This window comes from Mauremys reevesii, linkage group 11, assembly GCF_016161935.1.
Source record: "Mauremys reevesii isolate NIE-2019 linkage group 11, ASM1616193v1, whole genome shotgun sequence".
NCBI classification, from domain to species: Eukaryota; Metazoa; Chordata; order Testudines; family Geoemydidae; genus Mauremys; species Mauremys reevesii.
Genome location: NC_052633.1, coordinates 52,698,217 through 52,724,816, shown reverse-complemented (window position 1 = coordinate 52,724,816; position 26,600 = coordinate 52,698,217). Strand labels below are relative to the sequence as shown.

At 46.3% G+C, this 26,600-nt stretch overlaps 1 protein-coding gene across 1 annotated transcript in view; it reads left to right on the top strand.

The window, feature by feature from the left end:
• ACVR2A (activin A receptor type 2A) overlaps positions 1-26,600 on the top strand; it is a 108,207-nt gene that overhangs the window by 57,382 nt on the left and 24,225 nt on the right. Inside the window, exons 5-6 of the mRNA XM_039494326.1 lie at positions 14,945-15,088; positions 22,684-22,827. Of these exons, the coding sequence (XP_039350260.1) occupies positions 14,945-15,088; positions 22,684-22,827 (288 nt within the window). The remainder of the gene's footprint in view (positions 1-14,944; positions 15,089-22,683; positions 22,828-26,600) is intronic.

The window sequence follows — 26,600 nt, the reverse complement described above, 5'->3', positions numbered from 1 at the left end:
CTCAGTGATGCATGCAGTCGTCTCAGTGCATCTTTCCAGGTGACCATGCCTGCTCCACACGCAGGCGATCCCCTGCTTGGAGCAATGCCGTGCTGCTGGACCCCATCAGCGTTTGGGAGAGGAGGCTGTCCAGTCCCAGCTGTGCTCCAGCCATAGGAATTATGACTCCTATGGACAGATTTTATGATGCATGACAGGCTATGACCGGGACACACTGCAATGCGGGGTCAAAGTGAAGGAGCTGTGGAACGCCTACCACAAGGCGAACTGCTGCTGTGGCGCTGTGCCCACGAGTTGCCAGTTCTACAAAGAGCTGGACGCAATACTCTGTGGCAACCCCACCTCCACTGCGAAGGCCACTGTGAATACTTTGGTGGTTCGCGTGCCAGTAGAGAATGGACTAAGCCAGGAGGAGGAAATCTTGGATGAGGATGTGGAGGGTGACCCAAAGGCAGAGAACGACTTGGAGGTCAGAGATGCATGCAGCCAGGAGCTCTTCTCTACCCCAGAGAAGGCTAGCCAGTCACAGCTGTTGGAGCTTGGCAAAGCACAAACAGGAGAGGAGTCCCCTGGTAAGTGGCTTTGATTTTTGGGAATCGTTGAAGTGTTGTTGGGGACAGGAGGGTTGCAGAAAGCAGGCTTGTGTCTGTATGATGTGTGTACCACCACATGCCTAGTCTGAGCAGCGGAACAGGATGTTGATTGACTCCCTCACTTCATGGGAATCTGCCTCCGAGATCTCCACAAAACTCTCATGGAAATATGGGCAATTGGCAGAGTTGCTTTGTTTCTTGACCCATTAAGGATAACTTTCCCACGCCACTCTGCCATAACAGGGGAGTGCAGGGGGAGTCGCATACAAGCGAGTCACATAAGAGCCAGGGTGGAAGCTGCAGTTTTGGAGGAGACCTTCCCTTGATTCCCTGCTCACCCTCACCAGTGAGATCTTCCATAATGAACACAGCCTGTGGAAAATGTGGGAAGGGTAATGATTATAAGGCCCCATTACAGTGCTGGCTCTCCCCAAGAGCCACATGTCCAGTGTACAGTACAGTCGTGGAACGCTGATTTCCTCTGCCCCTGTGGTTACTCACCATTTTGGGAGTCTTATGGCTCATGTGTGCTTGCATGGCGTCAGCCAGTTAGTGATAGGTATGTAATAGTGACTGTGTTATAAATCACTGAATCAGTGGTCTCTGTGTTGTAAACAATGCTGCTTCTGTAAAATGATGCATTTTGGCTTCACAGATATGACCTAAGGAGCCCAGTCTCCCTCTTTGTTATCGCAGGCTGAACGGCAGCGCAGAATTAGAAAGCGGCCATGAAGAACTAAAGAGGACTTTCTAAGTGGTGTCGTGATGCACTCCGCGGCTGAAAAACAAGAATTGATGGAGTAGCGGGACAGTGACAAGAGGGACCGAAAGGAGAACATGGCGCGCCAGAACAAAGTCATGGAGCGGCTCATAAACATGGCGCGCCAAGTGCGCGCACGCGCGCTCTCTCTCTCTAGGCACTACTAGCACTGCAAACCGAGCAGCCTTGCGCCCACCCTCTCCGGCAGCCGCTGTCACAAAACTCTTTCCCATGCGCCTCCTAGACATCACCAACACCCTCTTATCAACCTCCTGGCTCCAGTCTGTACCCATGGCATTCCATTCCCCTCCCATCACAGTTCTGCATTGTGGACTCCCAGTACCCAGTGCACTCAACACCTGTCCCTCTGCAGTTCAGTCTTGCTGAAGTATAGTACCCGCTGCACTGTACTCCAAAGGAGGTTGGATATGATACCTGGACATACACAAATCTTTAATTGTCCTGGGACCCCAGCTCCTCCTGGGACCCTCCCTTCCCCCCCCATCCCGCTCAGTGCTGACATGTATATTTTGTTTGTCTCCCCCCCGCCCCCCTCCGGTGGTGGTGGTGGTTGTTTAATAAAATAATTGTTTTGGTTTGAAAGCAATCTTTATTCTATTAATTGAAAGCAAACAGAGCCCTGCAAAGCAACAGGCAGTTTTCTTAAACCTTCATAGTGCATAGTCTGCACCAATCACAATCACCTCCTAGCATTACAAGCACTGCACTCTCGAGCATAGCAACAAAAATTAGTGGCTTTCAGCTTCAAATTGCTGCCTCAAGGCATCCCTTTAATAGCCCTGGTCTTTGGCTGTTCAAATTCAGCTTCCAGATGCTGAGCCTCAGCAATCACAAATATTACGGAGAGTACAGCACGTGGCTATAGGCATAGGAATATTGTCATTGGCCAGGTTCAGCCTCCCATATAGGCCGTGTCAGCAGGCCTTTAAACAGCCAAAAGCACACTCAACCGTCATTCTGCACTTGCTCAGCCTATTGTTGAACTGCTCCTTTCTGCTGTCAGGTTGCCCAATATATGACTTCATAAGCCATGGCATTAAGGGGCAGGCAGGGTCTCCCAGGATCACAGTGGTTATTTTGATTTCGCCTACAGTGATCTTCTGATCCGGGAAGAATGGCCTGTTTAGGATGCTGCGAGCAGGGACTGTGTTCCAAAAGATGTGTGCGTCATGCACCTTTCCGGACCAGCCTGCATTAATGTCCATGAAAGGCCCATGGTGGTCCACAAGCTCCTGGAGAACCATAGAGAAATACCTCTTCCGATTAATGTACTCGGTTGCCTGGTGCCAGAACTGGAATATATGTGCCATCTAGTGCCTGCTCCCCCCCCCCCCCCAGAGCTAGGGTAGCCCATTTGTGCAAAGCCATCCACAATGTCACGCATGTTACCCACAGTCACGGTCTTTTGGAGCAGGATGTAATTAATGGCCCTGCACCCTTCTGTCAAAACGAGTCCAGCGGTCGACTTTCCCACTCTGAACTGGTTGGCGACTGATCGGTAGTAGTCTGAAGTAGCCAGCTTCCATAGTGCAATCGCCACGCACTTCTCCAATGGCAGGGCAGCTCTCATTCTCATGCCCTTGCACCATAGGGCTGGGGCAAGCTCATCACACTGTCCCATGAATGTGGCTTTCCTCATCCGAAAGTTCTGCAGCCACTGCTCGTCATCCAGACGTGCATGTTTCCCAAGCCCAAAAGCAGCATTCCACTGTGATCAGCACCTTCATGAATGCCACAAGCAATCTCGTGTCGTAGCTACTATGCGTGGGGAGATCAATGTCGAACTCCACTTGCCTTTGTAGTTTAAGGAATAACGCCACTGCCACTTGTGACATTAGTGAGAGCCAGCAGCATATTGATCAACAGTGCAGGGTCCACTCCTGCAGACTGAAGTCAGAGTGCACAGTACACAAACTGTTGAAAGATGGTGCCAAATGCGGACAGAAGCACAGGGATTTCTGGGATGTGAAGCAGTTCATCACGGGGAATTGGGACAGGACAAAGGATGCCCTGCGGCCCCCTCCACCTTCCCACAACTCTTAGTGGCAGAAGAGGAAGAGATACTCTGTGGGATAGCTGCACAGAGTGCACCGCTGCAAGTACCGCAAGTGTGAACATGCTATTGCACAGGCAGCTGACAGTGTGAACACACAACAGCGGTTTCACTTTCAGCGCACTCTGAGCAGCGCTGTAACTCTGCCAGTGTAGACATATCCTTAGTGTTTGTAGTTTAATATGAGCTCATTAGGGAGGGTCTAACATTTTTACAAATTCCTGTATCGTGTCACATGAGGAGAAGTTTCTGCGTAGTTCCTAATGTGTTTTATAAACATACACCAAATACAAAATCGGAATTAACTGGCTACGCATAGTTCTGCAGAAAAGGATCCGAGGGTTATAGTGGATCACAAATTGAGTATCAGCCAACAGTATTATGCAGTTTTGAAAAAAGCTAATGTCATTCTGGGGCGTATTAGCAGGAGTCTTGTATGTACGATATGGGAGGTTATTGTGCTGTTCTGCAGTGTTTGACACTGGTGAAGCCCTCAGCTGGACTACTGTATCCAGTTCTGGGTGCCACACTTCAAGTAATATGTGGACAAATTGCTGGGAGCCCAGAGGAAAGCATCAATAATGATAAACCATGTTGAAATCAGAGCTCTGAGGAAACTTTTTTTTTTTTAATAAAAACTGGGCATGTTAGTCTTGAGAAAAGAAGAGTGAGTGGGGGCTCCCGATAAGTTTTCAGCTGTGTAAAAGGACAATGATCAATTCTTCTCCATGTCCACTGAAACTAGAACAAGAAGTCACAGGCTTAGTCTGCCGTGAGGGAGATTTAGATTAGGATATTTTGGAAAATTTTTCTACCTATAAGGATAAAGTTCGGAAACAGGCTTCCAAGAGAGCTCATGGTGTCCCCGTCACTGGAGGTTTTTAAGAGGCTATAAACATCTGTCATTGATGGTCCTGCCTCAGTGAAGGGGGCAGGCCTAGATGACATTTCAAAGTCCTTTCCATTTATGTTTCTGGGATTTTATGTCAGGTGCTGCCAGGCTTTCCTTCAGGACTTCGGGGGCGAGAAAGGAGACCACCCATTGTTCGTTTTTTTTCCTTAGCAAAGGGATCATTGGGAAATCAGTTGGAAATTAGTCATCCTTTCAGTAGCAATAAGCCCTACTGCAGGATTAATAAATCTGACTCTGGCTAATCTAGCTTTCAAGAAATACTTCATCTAGCTTGTTATAGAGATACTGCTCGGCGTGTTCTAGGCAGTTTCCAAGCACAATGGAAGACATGGTGCTTGGCCCTAGAGTGTGTGTACTCTGAGAAGATAAAGACAAAGGGTGGTGGATAGGGAGGGTTGCCATTAAGAATGAGTACTCTGAGTGTTTGAATTTTGTGCAAAAGCACTCATTTAGCTGATGACATGATTGGTGATGCTGATGTCCAGAAATAAGGACCCAGTCATTCAGGGCAGTTAAAAACAAACAACAAAAACCCATGTAAATTAACGAAGTCTGAAAATTAATGCTTAATGAGTGTAGTGGTTAACTGCAAGTGACATGCCATTTGTAGCAAGAAGAGGTGGTGGTGGTGGGGGGTTAGCCTGGCCAAGCAATTACATTAATTTGAATCATTTTCTAAATTCCAGTAATTCAGTTCTGTTCCTCCTTTTTTACAAAACTTTTTGTTGAAAAAAATCAATAAATAACTGTTTGGACTTATTGAAAGAGCCCTTAAATATTTTCAAATGTCTTACATCTGTCAAATATTGCATATCTAGGATCAGTTATTTAAATTGTACCTCCAGAAATACATGTACACATCTTCTAAATTAGTAGTACAAATCTACCATATGATGTGCTATTAAAGAAAGGTTGTTTCATTTCATACTTATGGTTTTTAGTTACAATATAGCTTCTTAATTTTAGAAAATGCAACACTGCCATCTGGTGTACTCTTGTGACCACAATAGAAAATAAGTTCTAGCAGGAATGTGAATGTTCTTCTAGTAGCATAAATCTTTCAAATTGAGATGTGGCAAATAGACTAACAATGCTGTGTAAATATGTGGAATAATGAGTGGTTGAACAGATGAGTAACAATTGTGAAATCAGAGTAGCATATGAAAAAAAGGGGGATGGTGGACTATGTCCCAGGTATGTTCTGTAAGTCTTCTATTTCATTACTGTTTAAAAAAATCTTTAGAAAAATCATTTTTTGTCAAACTGATTCTTCAGATACTTTAAAAGAGCAATTCTGTGTTTAATCATAAGGTCATTTCTGCTAACATCCTGTACTACAATTATTCTTTTACCTGTTTATTTTACTAACATGACATTATCAGTGACAGATTTATTATTCTAAATCAGTTAATTATCCAAGCAAAAATTGATAGCCCCTTAGATATTCTTTGTAACAAATTTTTATACAAACTAATCTTCTGTGTCACTTTTCTCACAAGATGCTTTTCACCTTGTTCTTGATATAATTAGTAACTTCCTTTGCCTGTTTCTTTTGTTTTGTTTTTTACAAGCACGCCTTTCATATAATGATTGAGGTAAGCTGTATTGATTTTTTTGTGTGTTTGTGGAACTTTGTGATCATGTAAGACATTCTATTTCTTGTTGCTTTGATATAAATTAAATTCTTTGCAATACTTTGTAGCGGTGCTTTCAGTAGGCATGCTGGGTCAAAATGTAAACTTATTCTCCTAAAAATTACTAGAATTTCCTGTGCAATAGAGTTGAATATCTGTGGAGATTGATAATGGAGTATACCACCTTTCACTTTTTAGGTCACTGGTTTGAATTTGGCATTTGAGATTATATGAAAGAAACGAATCGCTTTAATATGTCTGCACATAAAACTTCATTGACAATTGGCAGTTCCTTGTTGGCAGTCTTCAGAGAGCCAAGTTCTAAATTGTTGTGGATACTGAACTTCACTCTCTTATAAGTGGTCTTGCTAATTCATAGTACAAACCCATTGGAAACATGATTTAGAGAAAATGGCACATTGCTTTTCACTGTTTTAAATAGCTTTCTTGCAAATTTTAAATTTGTAAAAAGTTGGTAGAGATTTCCTTCCACTTTCATTTGAAGCTGAACAGTGGTGTAAGTCTTCAGGTTCAGAAGAAATTAAAATAGGAAACTTATTACTACTTACCATGCATACTTTTTTTGGCATTTACAGATATTTATTATTCTTTGTTGCACCTTTGTCAAGATGCAGGATATGTTGTCTAAGCCATCCAAGACAGATGGCTATCCAGCCTCCTTTTGAAAACCTTCAGTGAAAGAGCATCCGCTACTTCCCTAGACGGTCTGTTCCATAGTCCTACTGTTCTTAAAGTTACAAAGTTTTTCCTGAGGTTTAATCTAAATCTGCTATACTGTTGTTTGAACCCATTGCCTCTTGACTTGTCCTCTATGGCAAGAGAGAACAACTGTTCATCTTTTTTTAATGGCAACCTTCAAGTATTTGAAGATTGCGATCATATTTCCCCCCCCCACACACACTTAATCTCATCTTTTCCAAACTAAACATAGCCAGTTCTTCCAGTCTTTGCTCATATGGCTTGTATTCTATCCCTTTGATCATCTGTGTCTTTCTTCTCTGGATCTTTTCCAGTTTGTCTAAGTCCTGTCTATAAATTGATGACCAAAATTGGACACAGTACTCCAGCTGAGGCCTAACGAGCGCTGAGTAGAGTGGAACTATGACCTCTGTAACCTCTGTTAATGCAGCCTAAAACTGCATTTGCTGGTTTGTTTTTGTTTTTTAACTGCATCACATTGCTGTCTCATGTTGGTTGTGATCTGCCACAAATTCCCTGCTCCTCCTTTCCCCCTTTTTTAAAGATGGTACTATGTTAGCCCTTGTCCAGTACTCCTCATCTGTTATCCATGAGTTTGCAAATATTCCTTCCAGTGGCTCCAAGATTTCTTCAGCTAATCAGCACCCTAGGGTGAATAACATCAGGCTCTGCTGTCTTCAATTCATTCAAATTAGTAGGAAGATCCTATGTGTTTTTTACTTACCTTGATCTGCATCTCTTCCCCTTTATTCTCTATGGTAACTTGATTAGTCATCTGGTCACATCTTTTTTGTAAGAAGGCTGAGGGCTTGTCTATGCTACAAAATTAGGTCAACTTAACTTAATTTAGGTCGACCTACAGCCACCACAATTATTCAGTTGGCTGTTGGTGTCCATGCTACTCTCCTTCTACTGGTGGACAGTGGCTTCAACAGTATCACTTGCACAGGCTGAAGTGGGGTATTATGGGGCACTGATAGACATGCGGGGCTGACAGCTGGAGCCCCTCCACCTGAATCGGGTGACAGCCCCAGCTGTGAGCCCAGCACTGACTCAATTTCACAGTACTGGAGCCTACTAGCAATGAAATTGACATTCTTGTCAATTAAATGGCACAGGACCCCGGGCTGCTGACAGTATTATAGCCAACAGCTGAAGTAAGTAATGCAGCATCTACACGAGCACTGCGTTGCCCTAACTACACCGAGCTATGCCTCTTGTGGAGGTGGAGTTATATTGGTGTAGCAGGTCACTTACTTCAGCCAAAGCAGCATGTTAGTGTATACACTGACATAACTCTGTAGGGTAGACCAGTGGTTCTCAACTTTTTTTGTAGGCCACTTGAAAATTGCTGAGGGTCTTGGCGGAAAAGATCTTTCCAAATATTGTTTGTACCATTAGCGAACTATTGTAAAGTGCTTTGGATAAAAGCACTATATTAAAAAAAAAAACAAAAAACTTAATAATAAACATTTTTTGTTCGACAAATAAAAGCCCACAACTCGTAAGTTCCCGATCACCTTCATTTTTTGCAAATAATTCATCCCCGTTGGTCAGTACCAGATCCAAAATGGATGACCCTGTACTTGTTTCCTCCACATTCTGATTCAGAGAGTTGTCCCCTATACATGCTAAAAACTTGCAAGACATACCGTGTTTTCCAACAGATATCAGGGAAGTTAAAATCCCCCATTAGTACTAGCTCATATGTGTTAGATAATCTTGTTACCTGGTTGTAGAATGCCTCATCTACTTCCTCTTCTTGATTTGGTGGTCTATAATAGACCCCCTACCATAACATTGCTACTATTTTTTTCCCTTTTTATCCTCACCCAGTGACTCTCAGCCCTGGTCTACACTATGAGTTTAGGTCGAATTTAGCAGCGTTACATCAATTTAACCCTGCACCCGTCCACATGATGAAGCCATTTTTCAACTTAAAGGGCTCTTAAAATCGATTTCTGTACTCCTCCCCCGACAAGGGGGAATTAGCGCTGAAATCGACCTTGCTGGGTCAAATTTGGGGTAGTGTGGTCGCAATTCAATGGTATTGGCCTCCAGAAGCTATCCCAGAGTGCTCCATTGTGACCGCTCTGGACAGCGCTCTCAAATGCACTGGCCAGATAGACAGGAAAAGGCCCGCGAACTTTTGAATCTCATTTCCTGTTTGGCCAGTGTGGCAATCTGCAGGTGAGTGCAGATCTCATCAGCAGAAGTGACCATGATGGAATCCCAGAATCACAAAAGAGCTCCAGCATGGACCGAACTGGAGGTCTGGGATATGATCGCTGTATGGGGAGACAAATCTGTGCTATCAAAACTCCATTCCAAAAGACGAAATGCCCAAACATTTGAAAAAAATCTCTGAGAGCATGAAGGACAGAGGCTATAACAGGGACCCGCAGCAGTGCCGAGGGAGGGTTGACTGACAACATGGCTTAAAGGGTTGGCTTACAGGGAATTAAAATCAACAAAGGGGGTGGGTTTGCATGAAGGAGAAAGGTTGCACAGAATGGCCCCCTCAAGGATTGAACTCAAAACCCTGGGTTTAGCAGGCCAATGCTCAAAACAATGAGCTATTCCCTCCCCCCACTATTCCAGGCAGGACTGAATCCCCATTAAACTTTTCAAGGTGCCCCTGACAGACCTAACCGAAACGATTGTCAGCCGTTGATTTCACGGAGGGACGGGGGGAGCAAATGAATACAAAACAAATCTAGTCTCTTTGTTGTTTTGATCCACTCCATCTCTCTTATACATCTTAAGCTGGCAGCAGACGGTGCAGTACAACTGCTAGCCATCGTCGTCTCCTGGTTGCTCGCCAGAAGACATTGCAGTACGACTGCAGGCAGGACTGAATCTCCAGGAGACAAAACTTAAAAAGATAATGACCTGGAGTCACTCCGATTTATGTTCAGGTGCCCCTGACAGACCTCACCGAGGTCTACCAGGAGTACTCATGTCTGCCCAGGCGCCCCGACTGACCTCACCGAGGTCTGCTAAAAGAGCACCCAGGAGACTATGACGATGGCTACCAATCATAATGCACTGTCTGCTGCCAAAAGGCAATGAGCTGCTGCTGTGTAGCAATGCAGTACCACGTCTGCCAGCACCCAGGAGACGTATGGTGAGCTGATTGGGCTCCATGCTTGCCGTGGTATGGTGTCTGCACGGGTAACCGAGGAAAAAAGGCTTGCAACGATTGCTGTTGCTTTCACGGAAGGAGGGAGGGGGGGCCTGATGACATGCACCCAGAACCACCCACAACAATGTTTTTGACCCATCAGGCATTGGGATCTCAACCCAGAATTCCAGTGGGCAGCAGAGACTGTGGAAACTGTAGGATAGCTACCACCGTGCAACACTCCAGAAGTCGATGCTAGCCTCGGTACTGTGGGCGCACTCCACTGAGTTAATGGTCTTAATGGTCTTGAGTGGGGACACACACACAATCGATTGTATAAGATCGATTTCTAGAAAACTGATATATATAAATTGGATCTAATTTCGTACTGCAGACATACCCTCAGTAAGTGTGTTGCTCACTTCCTCTTGGACCTCGTCACAAGTGTAAACATTCTTGATGTACAGCACAATGCTTCTTCCTTTTTTCCATACCTATCCTTCTGGAACAAGCTATATTCTTCAATACTGGTACTCTAACCAGGGTGTTGTCCCACCAATCCTCTGTCTGTTTGCTTCTCCTGTGTTTGCTGCTCCGTAGGTTCGCAACCATAGTCTGGTGCAGTATTTAACTCAATTAGCTTTATGACTTAGGGGAAAAGTGGAGCTTAAATGCCTGAGCTTTTTGCCTCCTAGTCAGTTTATCAATTTTTGTCTTTTACTGACTAGGTTAGCCAGTCAGTTAGGCTTTTCAGAAAATTTAGAGCCCTTAAGGCTACAAAGATCTTTTGAAAAGATTATTTAGAAATAATTATGCCTGTGGCACCTAAATGGTTTACATAAACTCGAACTAGTTGGGACTCTTCCAATGAAACATTTGTCTATTTGGAAAAAGTTGATTTTTCAAAAAGTGAAACACTTAATGGAAACGTAGATTTTGATGAAAAGTTGCTTCAGGAAAAACGAAACTGTGTGTTCCATTTTGAACTCTTCAGAAATGATTTTTGGATGGGGGGGTGTTCAAAATTATTTATTTTCAATTTAATACCCAAATAGAATTCTAAATTGCAATAAAACTTTTCACTTTTGTCAAAACAAAACATTTCAACCAAAAACTATTTTTTTCAGAATTTTGTTGTGTAGGAAACCGATTTTTTTTTCCAGAATGATATTTTTTATTACAAAATTTCTTGGCACAGAAAATTGAGTTTCTGCACTATAGAAGAATTGTTTGTGTTCCACTGTGAAAACAAGAAAACGTTTAATTAGTTTTTGTTGTGGAAGAAATATACTCTGGATACTGTGATTAATATAAATATCACACAGTGTGGTGAATACATTCTCCTGTCTGTGTACTTTTCTGAAGTTTTTCAGAAGTATGTAGCATTTAGTGGTTAGGAAGTCAAGTATTGTAGTGGAATTGTTTTTAATCACTCTTGGGAAGTTTTGAACATTCGTTTGCTATATGGTACAGAGCGAATTCAGAAAGTCTTAAATACTTCTAGATTTGGGAGAGGAATGTTGTTCTAATGTCTAACAAAGCAGCTCTGTGACCAAGTGAGCAATAGTGCACAGATCCTAGCTTTCTTTGTTTAATTTGGGCAACTCATTAGGGCCAAGACTTCAAAAATGGGTGCCTAAAGTTAAATTTGTAAATCCATATTTAGGCATCCATGGGAACTGCTGGGTGCTCAGAACACTTGAGATAAGCCTACTAAATTGGTATGAGGATTTGGATTTACAAATAATTTCAGGCACCCATTTTGGAACAAAATGGCCTTAACCCCTCTGCCTGAATTTCTACATCAGCAAAACTGGGATAACTTCTTCAAAGATTTCAGAGTAGCAGCCGTGTTAGTCTGTATCTGCAAAAAGAACAGGGGTACTTGTGGCACCTTAAAGACTAACAAATTTATTTTAGCATGAGCTTTCGTGAGCTGCAGCTCACTTCTTCGGATGCATAGAATGGAACACACAGACAGGAGATATTTATACATACAGAGAACATGAAAAGGTGGAAGTATGCATACCAACAGGAAGAGTCTAATCAATTGAGATGAGCTATCATCAAAGGTGTTTTGTAAAGGGATTTGAAATTGTATGGAAGCCATTATAGGAGTGATGTTGTTAGTGAATTTATCAATGAGACATTATTTTCTGTGTGACATTAAAAATGAAATTATGTTAATGCCTAATCTTGGTGCTCTGTTTTTACCAGCTTTATTTCTCTAATCAGCATTGTCTAAGTATTTTATCTTAGTTTTGTTTTAAGCATCCGTCATTTCCATGTTTCTTTAAAGGTTCAGATTCTTATATGAGGGGTAACATTTACATGACTTAAGTGCTTTTGAAAATGGGACTTAAGTGTGTGAAAATTTTTTACCTTTCGTCTTTATTAGGGCTCTCAAACGATTTAAAAAAAATAATCCTGATTAATCGTGAGATTAAAAAAATACTCAAGATTAATTGTGCTTTTAGTCACACTGTTAAACAATAATACCAATTTAAATTTATAATAAATATTTGTGGATGTTTTTCTACATTTTCAATTCAGTAACTCCTCACTTAAAGTCGTCCTGGTTAATGTCGTTTCATTGTTAGGTTGCTGAACAATTAGGGAACATGCGCCTTTGAAGTTGTGCATTGCTCCCTTCTAATGTCATTTGGCAGCTGCCTGCTTTGTCCACTGCTTGTAGGAAGAGCAGCCCGTTGCAGCTAGCTGGTGGGGGCTTGGAACCAGGGTGGACAGGCAGCCCCCCAATCAGCTCCCCGCTCCCCTAAATTCCCTGTGCAGCTGCTGCCCAGCAGGCTAACAATTGCAGCTGTCCCTCCCCTCACTGCCATGTGCTGCTCCTGCTCTCTGCCTTGTAGCTGTTCCGTGAGACTCCTGCTTGCTGTGAAGGGGGGAGAGGAGGAAGACAGGGGTTGATGTCAGGGTGTCCCCCTGCTCCTGCACCCTCCTTACCCCATCTTCCGTAGAAGGGGGGGGGCACATGACAGGGCTCAGGACAGAGGGAGATTGCGCATCAAGCTGATCTAATTAACAAGGTAGTGTACTTAAAGGGGAATGCCACACACACACATACAGTGTGTCTGTCTCTGTCTGCAATGCTCTATCCCCTCCCTCCATTCCTGCTGCCTTGTAGACTGTGAGAGTTAACCCTTGAGGGCTCAGCCAATTGCTAGTTTATCATTTTAGCAGTAAGGCGTTCCCTGGAAAATATCCCACCCTCTGACTCCTCCACCTCAACCAAGCTTCACAATCATCATCACTTGGTACCAGTATTAAATTGTTTGTTTAAAACGTATAGTGTGTGTGTGTGTGTGTATTGATCTATCATATATAAAATGTATGTATGTATGTATGTATATGTATAAAGTAAAAAATAAATAAAGTCTTTTGTCTGGTGGAAATTTTTTTTTCCTGGAACCTAATCCCCTCATTTACACTAATTCTTATGGGGAAATCGGATTCACTTAACATCGTTTCGCTTAAATTCGCATTTTTCAGGAACATAACTACGTTACGTGAGGAGTTACTGTATATTGATTTCAGTTACAACACATAATACAAGGTGTACAGTGCTCACTTTATATTTTTATTACAAATACCTGCACTGTAAAAGAGTATTATTCAGTTAACCTCAAATAAGTACTAGGCAGAATTATCGCCTGTAAATGTAAACAAATTTGTTTAAGAGATTAGCAGAACTGGAATTAGGACTGAGTGGACTAAGCTGCACTTTCACGACAGATTCAACAGTACTTGCATGAAGTGAGTTGAAAAATACTATTTCTTTTGTTCACAAATATTTGCACTGTAAAAAAAAAGAATAAAAAATAATATAAAGTGAGCATGTACACTTTGTATTGTCTGTAATTGAAATTGATATATTTGAAAATGTGGAAAAACATCCAAAATATGTATAATAAATTTAAATTGGTATTGTTTAAAAGTGTGTTTCAAACTGTTATTAATTGCTACTATTGTTTTAATCTAGTTAATTTGTTTTAATTGCTTGACAACTGCAATTAATTCATTCATTAATTAAATTCATTCCTTGAAAAGTATCAATTCCTTTACCTATTTCTTCCCTTATAGAGGATTACTAATTAGATTGTTATTCCTTTAGCACATTTTAAACTAGGACCTGGTGAAGTATTAAAGTGGCATTATGTGAACAACTACTTTAGCTAACTGAAATCTGTGCATCTATAGCTTTCTTTTAATTAAAATGGGGTCAAAATATTTGTATTTTGTTTATTCTCACAATAGTGAAGCAGATTTAAAGAGACATATTTTCTGAACTGTAGTTGTAATGTCTAAGGGTATTCTATACCACCCTTCATTGTAGTGTCCAAACATGGAGGTGAGGGAGACCACTTGTTTGTTATGTAAAAATAGCAAATCAGTTTCCTAACTTGCTTTTCCCCCCTGCACCCATAAACGGTGCAGTAATGTCCAATAGGGAAGTCAAAATGTGCACTCTCAACTTCTATTGTGTTTTGAAAAGGACTGATTTGGATTCCCTTTTGCGCTTATCAGTTGGAGAAAATACTGTTGAGTGTGACATGAGACACTGCCTCTTCTCTAAACATTAAACATTCTGCAAAACTTTTTGATAACTTCATGAGAAAGAGAAATGGAATGGTAGTTGAACCTAAGTCTACTTTATGGCAATGTAGAGCACAACAAAGTGAGCAGGCAAGTTGAATCTTCAGTCATCCTCTAGTTAGTGACAGAAATGCATTTGGTCTAGTTTTTTACACACATGCACGCAGAAAGTTCTCTGCAGTACTTGTTCACTTCATTGCTATTGTAAAAATACTTGAAATTCTATCATAATTAAAGCTTGATTTTCATTCTCTTCAGTGCCTCTCTGCCTTCATTTTTCAGAAGAATAAATACTAGAAATATGTTAGGTTTCTATTTGTGTATTAATTCTCGGTGTGTCTGACGGAGTCCTCTTTCCTTCCTGTAAAGAAGGGTTAAAGATGGCTTGTTTTTGGCAGGATTTGACACCAAATGTTTTTTTCAATATAATTGTCTTTATGTTCCTAATACTGTAGTCCTAGATCTCACGCAGACTAGCTAGATTTCAATTATACTCTTTTATCTGTTTTCAGGACCCTGGCCCACCACCACCTTCACCCTTGATGGGTCTGAAGCCTCTGCAGTTGTTAGAGATAAAAGCTAGAGGAAGATTTGGTTGTGTATGGAAAGCTCAGTTGCTAAATGAGTATGTTGCTGTCAAAATATTCCCAATCCAGGTATGTAAATGTTCTTGTCCTATTGTAATGTAAAGTATCAATATACAAAGCAAACTTTTCTGTATACAATAGAAAGTTGTCATCTCTCCAAATGTCAGTATAAAAAAAGTTCTAAGGAGAGGAAATGCTGGCAGCTCAAAAGTGAACAAGTCAGATGATATATATCTTTTAATTGAACTAAAAATAAGTTATAATTAAATGCAAAATATGTGCTCTAATTCAGCATTGGGGAAATGGAGTTAAAAGTTAAGAAATTCAAAAGACAGAGGTAATGGTCCTGCAAACCCTTAAGCATATTAGTATTTTTAAGCACTTTACTAGTCCCATTGCACCTGCTGTCCATCCTCCTACTGGTTTTAGTAGTATTTTGCTGTTGGGTACTGAAAAAATGTGAACCTACTAAGGAGAATTTTTGCTAACTGTCTAAATTAAATGGTAGTCATAATGAATGAAAATTGTCAGAGTAAATTGGTATCCTGAAAGAGATCCCAGGAAAGTGGCTGTTCCAATTAGGCATGTCTCCATTAAGTGAAGTATACTGCAGTATTGGAAATGTTGAGCCATCAGCTTCATTTAGCTCTGCAGCTCTGGGGGGGGTCCAGTTAAATTATTAGAAGTGCAGTCTCACTGAAAGGATCTTAAAGCACATTGAATTACATTAATCTGAGTGTTACAGTACTTAAAAATACACTTTATCAGTTAAGGAGGGGTGAGTTGTACTTACATTTTCTAATAGGTCAATCCATATTGACTTGCTGATAAAACACATCTGTGGAGATCATCTTTCTCTAGTAGGAATTTCTCACCCCCAAAATAAAATCCATTACACCTGGAACTTAGCTTAACTCAACTTAATGAAGAAAACCCTGTTCTTCGAGTGATTGCTCCTATGCATTCCAGTTAGGTGTGCGTGCCGCGCGTGCACGGCTCTTCGGAACATTTTTAGCCTAGCAACTCCGGCGGGCCGTCTGGGCGCCCCCTGGAGTGGTGCCACTATGGCGCTGGATATATACTCCAGCCGGCCCGTCCGCTCCTCAGTTCTTTCTTACCGCCCGTGACGGCCAGTTGGAACAGTGGAGTGCTCTCTTACCTCCACAGCCCTAGCGTTTCTCCATTTCTTCAGTGTACATAGTTGGTTAACTTAGTTTAGTTGTTAGATTAGTTGAATAAGTTTAGTTAGATATAGTATAGTAAGGGAATTAGGGGGGTTTAGCCCCTCTTCTTCCACAACCGGTGTGGGCTCATGCCCAAGGCACTGGGGTTTAAGCCCTGTGCGGCTTGCCAGCGGCACATGCCCGTCAGGGACCCGCACGACTCCTGCCTCCGCTGCCTCGGGGAATCCCACAGAACAGACAAGTGCCCGATCTGCACGGCGTTTAAGCCGCGCACCAGAAAGGAGCGGGACTCTCTCGCTTGAAGCAGCTCCTTATGGAGGTGGCACTTCAACCTCCCGCGCTGTCCCCAGCGGCACCGAAATCGTCCTCGGCGCGCAGTGCACCAGCGGCACCGAGCTGCCCCGGTATCGACACTGCTTGGACTTCGCAGCTGGCACCGACGTCCCGGCACCGTTCCCTCTCTCCACCGAGGAAACGGAAGACGGCACACTCGGCTTCTAAGCCTCATGCTCCGGGACAGCTTACCCAGCCATCACCGGCACCACCGGCTGTGGTAGTGCACAAGCCGTGCACGGTTCCATTGACTCCGGCACCTCAAGAGCCGTCGAGTCCGGTACCTCCCTGCTCCCCGGTGCCAACTGCGGTCGAGCTACATCTCCCGTCCACGCCTGAGACCTCGACGGCGAGAGAGCTCATCGAGCTCACAGAGGCACCGAGCCCCCGGCACCGCCGGTGCAGGCTGTTCAGTCGGTGGGCAAGCTGGCGATGATGTGGCCCCCGACCCCTGACAGATGGGATAGACGGCGCTCCAAGTCTTGGTCCCGATCCCAGAAGCGGTCGCCGCCATGCCGATCCCGATCCCGGCACCGATCAACGTCTCGGTACCGCTCCCCGTCTCGGCACCGGTCGCAGTCCTGGTACCGGTCGCACTCCCGGCGACGCTCCCAGTCCCAGTCACCGGACCGCCGGTACCGTAGGAGGTCCGGCTCCCGGTACCGTTCTCGGCACCGCGACTCCCGAAGCCGCTCCCGTTACCGTCGATCGAGATCGCGGTCATGCTCCCGGTACCGAGGCAGTCGACGGTCCCGATCTCCATCCTGGCACTGCGACGGTCGGCACCGATCCTCGGCACCGTCCGGGGACAAGCTGCCAACTTCCATGGCGCACTCAATCAGCGCCTCTGCCCCCCCGTGGCCTTCGCGTCAGCCATCAGTCGCCTCTCAGGCGGGCAGCGGGAGAGATCTCCGGGCGGGCACCCAGAACCAGGACCTTGGACCACAGCAGTGGGGTTTTTGGGTCCCCTGGGCGTGCTACGAGCCCCAAGGGCTCCCTTTCCCCCCGCGTCCCACGGGTGCTGAACACAGGATGCCAGAAGCCACAGTGAGCAGGCCTCCCCCATCACCACCGGGTGAGGCCCTGTCGCCACCTGGTCCCGCAGAGCATCCGGGGCACGACACAACTTCCCACCCTCCAGAGCAACCACCGGCAGATGTGGTGGTCCAGACTCTATCCTCATCTTCCTCACTGGATGAGGCGGTGGCGGGGGCTTCTACGGCGGACCCCCCTCCGATTGACTTGCGGGCCCACCAGGACCTTCTTCTCAGGGTGGCGAAGGCTATTGACCTCCCGGTGGCGGAGGTCCCGGAGGATGACGACCCGGTGACCAGGGTGATTGGAGCGGAGCCCCCGCTGCGGGTGGCCCTCCCGTTCATCCGGACTATCCAGAAGAATGCCACTACCATCTGGCAGTCACCGGCGTCCGTCCCTCCTACCGCACGGGGTGTCGAACGAAAGTACTCGGTTCCCCCCACTGGCTACGAGTATTTGTACACCCACCCCACTCCAGACTCCCTCGTGGTGCAGTCTGTTAATGACCGCGAGAGGCATGGGCAGCCAGCCCCGGCGCCAAAGTCTAAGGACGCCAGGCGCATGGACCTGTTGGGCCGGAAGGTGTATTCGCCAGGGGGTCTCCAGCTCTGGATTGCCAACCAGTTGGCCCTCCTAGCTCGTTACACCTTTGACATTTTCGGGTCCCTGACTAAGTTCTCGGAGCTGATCCCGACGGCTTCCCGACAGGAGTTCTCCGCTCTCATCGAAGAGGGCAGGAAAGCTTCCCGGTCCTCCATCCAGGCTGTTCTGGACTCGGCGGACTCAGGGGCCAGAACTCTGGCCTCAGGAGTGACCATGCGGCGCATCTCCTGGCTGCAGTCCTCCACCTTGCCACCGGAGGTGCAATATACTCTACAGGACCTCCCCTTTGAGACTCACGGTCCGTTCTCGGAGAAAACGGACTCCAGGATTCAGACCCTCAAGGATGGTCGTATCGCTATTCGCACCTTGGGTATGCACACACCGGCTACCCAGAGGAGATCATTCCGGCAGCAGCAGCCCTACCAGCCATTTACCCAGGCCAGGTCGCGGCCGTATAATAGTCGGCGAAGCAGCCTAAACCGCCGTAGGCCATCCAGCAACAAGCACAACCAGGCCCAGGCGTCGTCCAAGGCCCCACAAGGGCCCAAGCAGGCGTTTTGACAGGACGCCCGAGGACGGACCATCAGTCTCTTCCCCGGATCCTTCCCGTTTATTTTGCTACCGCCTTTCTCACTTCCTCCCGGCGTGGTCCCAAATAACGACGGACAACTGGGTACTTCATACTATCCAGTACGGGTACCGCCTTCAGTTTGTTTCGCCCCGTCCCTCTTCAGGGACCCCTCTCACGAGCAATTCCTCTTACAAGAGGTCGAGACTCTGAGCTTGGGTGCCATAGAGGAGGTGCCGCACGATATGCGGGGCAGGGGATTCTATTCCCGTTATTTTCTCATCCCCAAGGTGAAAGGAGGTCTCCGTCCTATACTAGACCTCCGGGAGCTCAACAGGTACCTGGTCAAGCTCAAGTTTTGTATGGTCACCCTGGGGACCATTATTCCCTCCCTGGATCCGGGAGACTGGTTTGCCGCCCTCGATATGAAGGACGCGTACTTCCACATCGTGATTTACCCACCCCATCGACGCTACCTGCGTTTCGTGGTCAACAGCGTGCACTACCAGTTTGCGGTGCTACCCTTCGGCCTGTCCACCGCGCCGAGGGTCTTCACCAAGTGCATGGCAGTAGTTGCTGCAGCCCTCCGCCGTCGCCGCATACACGTCTACCCGTATCTCGACGACTGGCTGGTTCGCGGGCCATCCCGACAACTGGTAGCAGATCAAATGTCCGAAATACTATCCCTGTTTCAGGTACTGGGCCTTCTCGTCAATGCCGAGAAGTCCTCTTTGACTCCATCGCAAAGAGTGGAGTTCATCGGAGCGGTCCTCGACTCCACGGTGGCCAGGGCCTGCCTCCCTCGACCTCGGCACCAGACGATGGTCTCCATCATTCGGGACCTGCACACCTTTCCCACTACAACAATTCGGTCCTGCCTACGCCTCCTGGGTCACATGGCATCCTTCACGTTCGTGACCGCATACACGAGACTGCGCCTTTGCCCATTTCAATCCTGGCTAGTGTCAGTGTACCGCCCTCACCGCGACTCCATAGACATGGTAGTCACAGTCACAAAACCAACCCTCGACTCCCTCAACTGGTGGCTGGACCCAGAGTGTGTGTGTGCAGGAGTTCCGTTCCGCCCCCCTCACCCATCTGTCACCCTCACCACGGATGCCTCGGCATTGGGATGGGGGGCTCACCTGGGCGACCTTCACACCCAGGGTCTTTGGTCACCCCAGGAGCTCTCCCTCCACATCAACGTCAGGGAGCTGCGAGCAATCCGCTTGGCGTGCCACACCTTTCGCGCCCGTCTGCAAGGCCGATGCGTGGCGGTGTTCACGGACAACACGACGGCGATGTTCTATGTGAACAAGCAGGGTGGAGCCCGCTCCTCCCCACTCTGCAAGGAAGCAATGCTCCTGTTGGACTTCTGCGTGACCCACTCGATTCGCCTGGAAGCGTCCTTTCTTCCAGGAGTGCAGAACACGCTGGCCGACCATCTCAGCAGGTCGTTCCTCTCCCACGAGTGGTCCCTCCGCCCAGATGTGGTGCACACAATTTTCCGGAGGTGGGGGTTTCCCCAGATAGACCTGTTTGCCTCCAAGGAGAACAGAAAGTGTCACCAGTTTTGTTCGTACCAGGGTCGCTCTCCAGGGTCCCTGTCGGACGCGTTCCTGTGCTCCTGGACGGATCACCTTCTCTACGCCTTCCCTCCATTCCCGCTCATACACCGGGTGCTGCTCAAACTTCGGAGGGACAGGGCCCGCCTTATACTCGTCGCTCCGGCCTGGCCGAGACAGCATTGGTACACCCTGCTGCTCGAGCTCTCCGTTCAGGATCCCATGACCCTTCCGTTGTGGCCGGACCTCATCACGCAGGACTTCGGCAGACTCCGCCATCCGAACCTGCAGTCCCTCCATCTTACAGCTTGGTGCCTACGTGGTTGACCCACACGGAGAGGGACTGTTCGGCGGCAGTACAGCAAGTCCTGCTAGAGAGCAGAAAGCCTTCCACTCGCTCCACCTACCTCTCGAAATGGAAGCGTTTCGCGCTCTGGTGTGACCAACGCGGCCTCAATCCCTTCGTAGTCCCTATCCCTACAATCCTGGACCACCTCTGGTACCTTAAGGAACAAGGCCTTGCGGTTTCCTCCTTGAAGGTGCACCTGGCAGCAGTGTCCGCCTTTCGTCCATCCATGGGAGGTCGGTCCATCTTCTCCAATCAGATGGTTTCCCGTTTCCTTAAAGGCCTGGACCGCTTGTACCCGCTGGTGTGGCGTCCTACCCCGACCTGGGATTTGAATCTTGTTCTGGCCAAGCTGATGGGGACCGCCCTTCGAGCCCCTGGCCACGTGCTCTCTACTCTACCTCTTCTGGAAGACAGCCTTCCTAGTCGCAATTACATCGGCAAGACGAGTTTCTGAGCTCCGTGCGTTAACGGTTAGTCCACCATACACCGTATTCCACGGAGACAAGGTGCAGCTTTGGCCACACCCGGCCTTCCTCCCTAAGGTGGTGTCGGCCTTTCACCTCAATCAGGAGATCTTCCTTCCGGTCTTCTTCCCGAAGCCGCACGCCTCACCTTGTGAGCAACAGCTTCACATCCTGAACGTCCGCAGGGCCCTCGCTTTTTATATTGAGCGGACGAAGCCCTTCCGGCGTTCGCCACAGCTGTTTGTGGCGGTTGCCGACCGCATGAGAGGCGAGCCGGTCTCCTCGCAGTGGATTTCCTCCTGGGTGACGGCGTGTATCCGGACATGCTACGAGCTTGCTCGCGTGCCATCATGCCGCCTCACCGCTCACTCGACGAGAGCGCAAGCCTCGTTGGCCGCTTTCCTGGCCCATGTCCCGATCCAGGACATCTGTAGAGCGGCCACCTGGTCTTCTGTCCACACCTTCGCTTCCCACTACGCGTTGGTGCAGCAATCCAGAGACAATGCAGCCTTCGGCTCAGCAGTCTTACACTCTGCCACGTCTCACTCCGACCCCACCGCCTAGGTAAGGCTTGGGAATCACCTAACTGGAATGCATAGGAGCAATCACTCGAAGAAGAAAAGACGGTTACTCACCGTAGTAACTGTTATTCTTCGAGATGTGTTGCTCCTATCCATTCCAGACCCGCCCTCCTTCCCCACTGTCGGAGTAGCCGGCAAGAAGGAACTGAGGAGCGGACGGGCCGGCTGGGGTATATATCCAGCGCCATAGCGGCGCCACTCCAGGGGGCGCCCAGCCGGCCCGCCGGAGTTGCTAGGCTAAAAATGTTCCAAAGAGCCGTGCACATGCGGCGCGCACACCTAACTGGAATGGATAGGAGCAACACATCTCGAAGAACAACAGTTACTACGGTGAGTAACCATCTTTTCCCACTTCTTAAAATTATATAATATTAAAACTTCTATTGAACATAATTTTTGAGCAATGATCTTCAGCGTCAGAGTGGTTAATGTTGCTAGCGTTATCAAGAGCCAAGCATTAGATTTGGTGGGCAATATGCAAACCTGTCAGTCAGCTGACAGTGCCCCAGACCTGACCTTAAGCTTCTCTGCTATTCCAGTGTGTGGTATCTATGGAGATTCACGTTGGTGACAACCTGCATAGTACTGTTACAATAGACACATTTCCATGGGAGACTACCAAATATAGTTTCCTTGTAACTTAAATTAGGTACACAAAGATTTATCCTATAATTTTATGAATTTTTTTTTTTTGGCTGAAATATATAGTACAGATTTTAAATTACTTACCTAAATTTCAGACACATACTTGTAATTTAAAATCTATCTAGTCTGTCAATATTAATATTTTGAAATGTGCCTTTCTTTCCATTGATTCAAATTTATACCAGGTCAAAACGGATTTTAATCTGTTACTATAGAAGGTCAGTTAACTTTTCACAATGAATTACAGCAGCAAACTTGTGACTTAGAAGAGAGTTGTTTTTTTTTCCCAACAGAAAATAGTAAATGTATACTAACCTAATATCTGTGCTTGATTAAGGACAAACAGTCATGGCAAAATGAGTATGAAATTTACAGCTTGCCTGGAATGAAGCATGAAAATATCTTACAATTCATTGGTGCAGAGAAGCGAGGCACCAGCATTGATGTAGATCTATGGTTAATTACAGCATTTCATGAAAAGGTATGGTCAGTTTTGACAACAAATAATGTTGGTTTTTATCTGTGTAGTTTCATTGTAATTTTATTAAAATCTTGTAGCCTACATACAAGCTTAAAGAAAGGAAGGCTGTGTAATTTGGAATTCCAGCCAATTTTAAAAAATAATTGAAAGTAGTTTCACTTACCCACCAAGCCCTTCCCCATTTTTGTAGCTTCAGAGATCATTATTTTCCTCTCACCCCGTTCCCCATCTTAAAAAACCAAGCCAAACCAAAACAGGTTTTGTCCTAGTAGAGAAGCTGTAAAAGTCACTGGCATTGATCCTTGCCAGAGGAAGATGTTTTCTAAAACAACACAAATATAATTTTATCAGTGTTTCACTCTGATTGTGGGCCTTCCTAATGAAGTAGGTCTTCAAAAGTTTTTTAACCAATGCCCATCAATTGAATTGAGTCTCAGATATGAAATTTTTATTACGAATTTAAATGGTTTTCTGTATGGAAAGCTCCCTACAATAAGAAATATCAAAGTGTATGTATAACAGAATAACAGCATTATTGTTACTACTGCCCCATCTAGCTTTTGTGATGTAACTTACAGTTCTTGTAGTAGAATAAAAATATTTTCAGACATTTTTAATATTAGGACTTGTAAAATTAAAGCAGTGGTCTAATAGCATAAATAGCTAAGGGGAAATCGAGTGCTTTGCTATGAACCACGTAAAGTTAGGAAGGTTATTTCCTGTATCAGTCTTATAAAAATAATTATTCAATATATAAAGATTTTACATAATGTAAATGTGAAAATTGATTTATGCTGTGTCATAGTCAGTATTTACAGTTTGGTACAACACCTCAGTCCTAACAAATACATCCATCAGGTTAAATGCAGTTTTTGATTCTAGCTTTTGCTTTGGTTACTGTAAAGCTTTAAACAAAACAGCTACCTCACTTTTTTTATACCAATCTATTAAATTTATTTATGCATGTTATATCAAACTAAATCAACAGATAAACATTTCCCTTTCTAAAAGGATATGGTCTACTCAATCGCTCATATCTGAATTTTTTTTTAAACTACTGTTATCTCTTAATGACCAAGATTATTCTCATTGAAGAACAGGAGAGAAAATTTTCTTTTCCCCCCAATTTTTGTACGTTTCTCAGCATTTGGTTTGTTAGCAATTCAGTTCTTCGAGTGATTGCTCATGTCAATTCCATTCTAGGTATGCACGCACCCATGTGTGCGGTCGTCGGAGATTTTTGTTATAGCGGTATCCATAGGGTTGGCTGTGGCACTCTTTAAGTGCTGCGCTCATGCATTGGTATATGAAGTGCAGCCAACCCTACACCCTCTCAGTTCCATCTTACTGCCTGTGGTGGTTAGGAGCACCTTTTCCGCACCTAGCAAGGGCTAGCGGTTTCGTCGTTATTGTCTTCAAGCCTTAGGGCCTTGTAAATAGTTTATTTCTAGTACAGTAACTCCTTCCTTAAAGTAGTTATTATCCTGGAAAATGCTACTTTAAGCAAAACAATGTTAAGCGAATCCAGTTTCCCCATAAGAATTCATGTAAAGGGCGGGGGGGCCTTAGGCTCCAGGGAAATTTTTTTGCCAGACCCCCTCCCCCCAATACACACGTGTGTGTGTGTGTGTATGTATGTATGTGTATATATACAATATAGTTTTAAACAAACAATTTAATACTGTACAGAGCAATGATTGTGAAGCCTGTTTGAGATGGTGGAGTCAGAGGGTGGGATATTCCAAGGGAATGCCTTACTGCTAAATGATGAACTAGCATTCAGCTGAGCCCTCAAGGATAACACGTTAATATAGCCTCACGCTCTACAAGGCAGCACAAAATGGAGGGAGGGGAGACAGCATGGCAGAGAGAGAGGCGCATTGCCCCCTTAAGTACACTGACCCCACTCTGAATACACTGTTCAGCAAATGAGACAGCAGCTGCTGCCAGCAAGCTACCTCCTTCTTGAGCCCGGTCATGTCCCGTCCTGTCCCCCCAGCTCTGTGGAGTTGGGGTAAAGGAATGGGGAGGGGGACACCCTGACATTAGCACCTCTTCTTCCTTCCCTCTCCCCCTCACAGCAAGCAGGAGGCTCCCAGGAGCAGCTCCAAGGCAGAGGGCAGGAACAGCAGCACATGGCAGTGGGGGGAGGAACAGCCAAACTGCCAGGCAATTGATAGCCTGCTGGACAGCTGCTGCACAGGGAACTTAGGGGGGCTGCCAGTCCACCCTGGTTCCAAGCCCCCACCCGCTAGCTCCAACAGGTTACTCTTTCTGCAAGCAGTGGACAAAGCAGGCGGCTGCCAAACAATGTGATAAGGGAGCATTGCCCAACTTTAAACGAGCATGTTCTCTAATTGATCAGCAATGGGATGACGTTAAGTGAGGAGTTACTGTAGCTAGTGTTTGAGTAGTGATTAAGTAGTGTAGTTAAAAGTTAGAGCCCCAGCGGGGACTTCTCCCCAGGCGTGCATGCCCCAGTCTCCAGGTTTTAAGCCCTGCTTGGACTGTAAATGGCCTATGCCTGTTAGTGACCCCCATAGCCTGAAGTGCTTGAGGGAATCACATATGAGGGACAAGCATCACATCTGTAAAAACTTTTGACCCAGGACGCAGAAAGAGCACATCATCCATTTGAAGACCCTCCTCGTGGAGTCTGCTTTCTATCTGGCTTCTGAGCCTTCCCAGCTAGACTCTTACCCCCCCCCCCCTCCCAGTACTTCAGCCTTGGTGCATAGTGCACCCCCAGCTCCAGGCTCTGCCTGGCATCACTCTGTTGCCAGTGCCCAAAAAGAAGTCCAAGAAAGTCCATGGGGTATCAGGCAAAGGACCCAGTTTAGGCTGCCAGCCAGCACTGGAGCCGCATGGACCTGTCACCCCAAGGGGGCCGCACTCCTGGGAGTGGTAGGGAACCCAGGCTCCTCCAGAGCAGAAGGCCGCGTGTGTCACTGGAAGTGGCAAAGGCTCACTATGCAGGCAAGCCAGCCATCTAGACCCCCGCAAAGGGCAAGTGAGCACATCCCCAGAGCCAAGACAACGCTCTCTGTCTCTGTGCTGCAGATCGCCTTGGGGGGAGGTGCTGGTCATTGTATCACCAGCACCATTCGCCCTCCTGCCGGTCATCTTATCGGCATGGATCCCTATCCCCCGCACTGTGGGAACAGTCTTCGTTGCGATACCAGTCCCACCACCCTGTACTGGTCCTATTTAAAATGCTGGTCTCTAGTGGCAATGGTTAGTTGCCAGATGCAGGCATCGACAGCGCCACCGTGGTCTTGGGAAGAGGATTCCTCCAGCACGGAGAGGGAATCCACCCCCTCGTTGAGGCATCACCAGCACGATTGGGCACCCAAGGCTGTGTCAACCTTGTGATGTCAGCTTTGCAACATGGCCATTGGCCAGCACAGTGGCCCGACTGGAGTACGTGGGGCATGCCTGTGATGCCAGTGCCCTCTCTGACGCCTCAGAGTAACAGCTGACGGCACCACTGGCGCCAGACAAAGTGCACTCAAAGGTCGGGGTAGAAGAGTGAGTGCTCACCACAAAACCCTTTTCCCCTGCAGAGAATGATGCCCTGGGGACTCCCCCAGTGGTCCAGTCATCATCCTCATCCCTGGACAAGGTGATGGCGGGGCCCTTGCATGCTAACCCCCAAGATAACTTCAAGGAGTACCAGGCCCGGCTTTGACGGGTGGCCAAGAACTTGGGCCTGGAGATAGAAGAGATGGTCTGTGTTCAGTGTGCTCTTGGTGTCTATCCTTGTCAATGTTGCA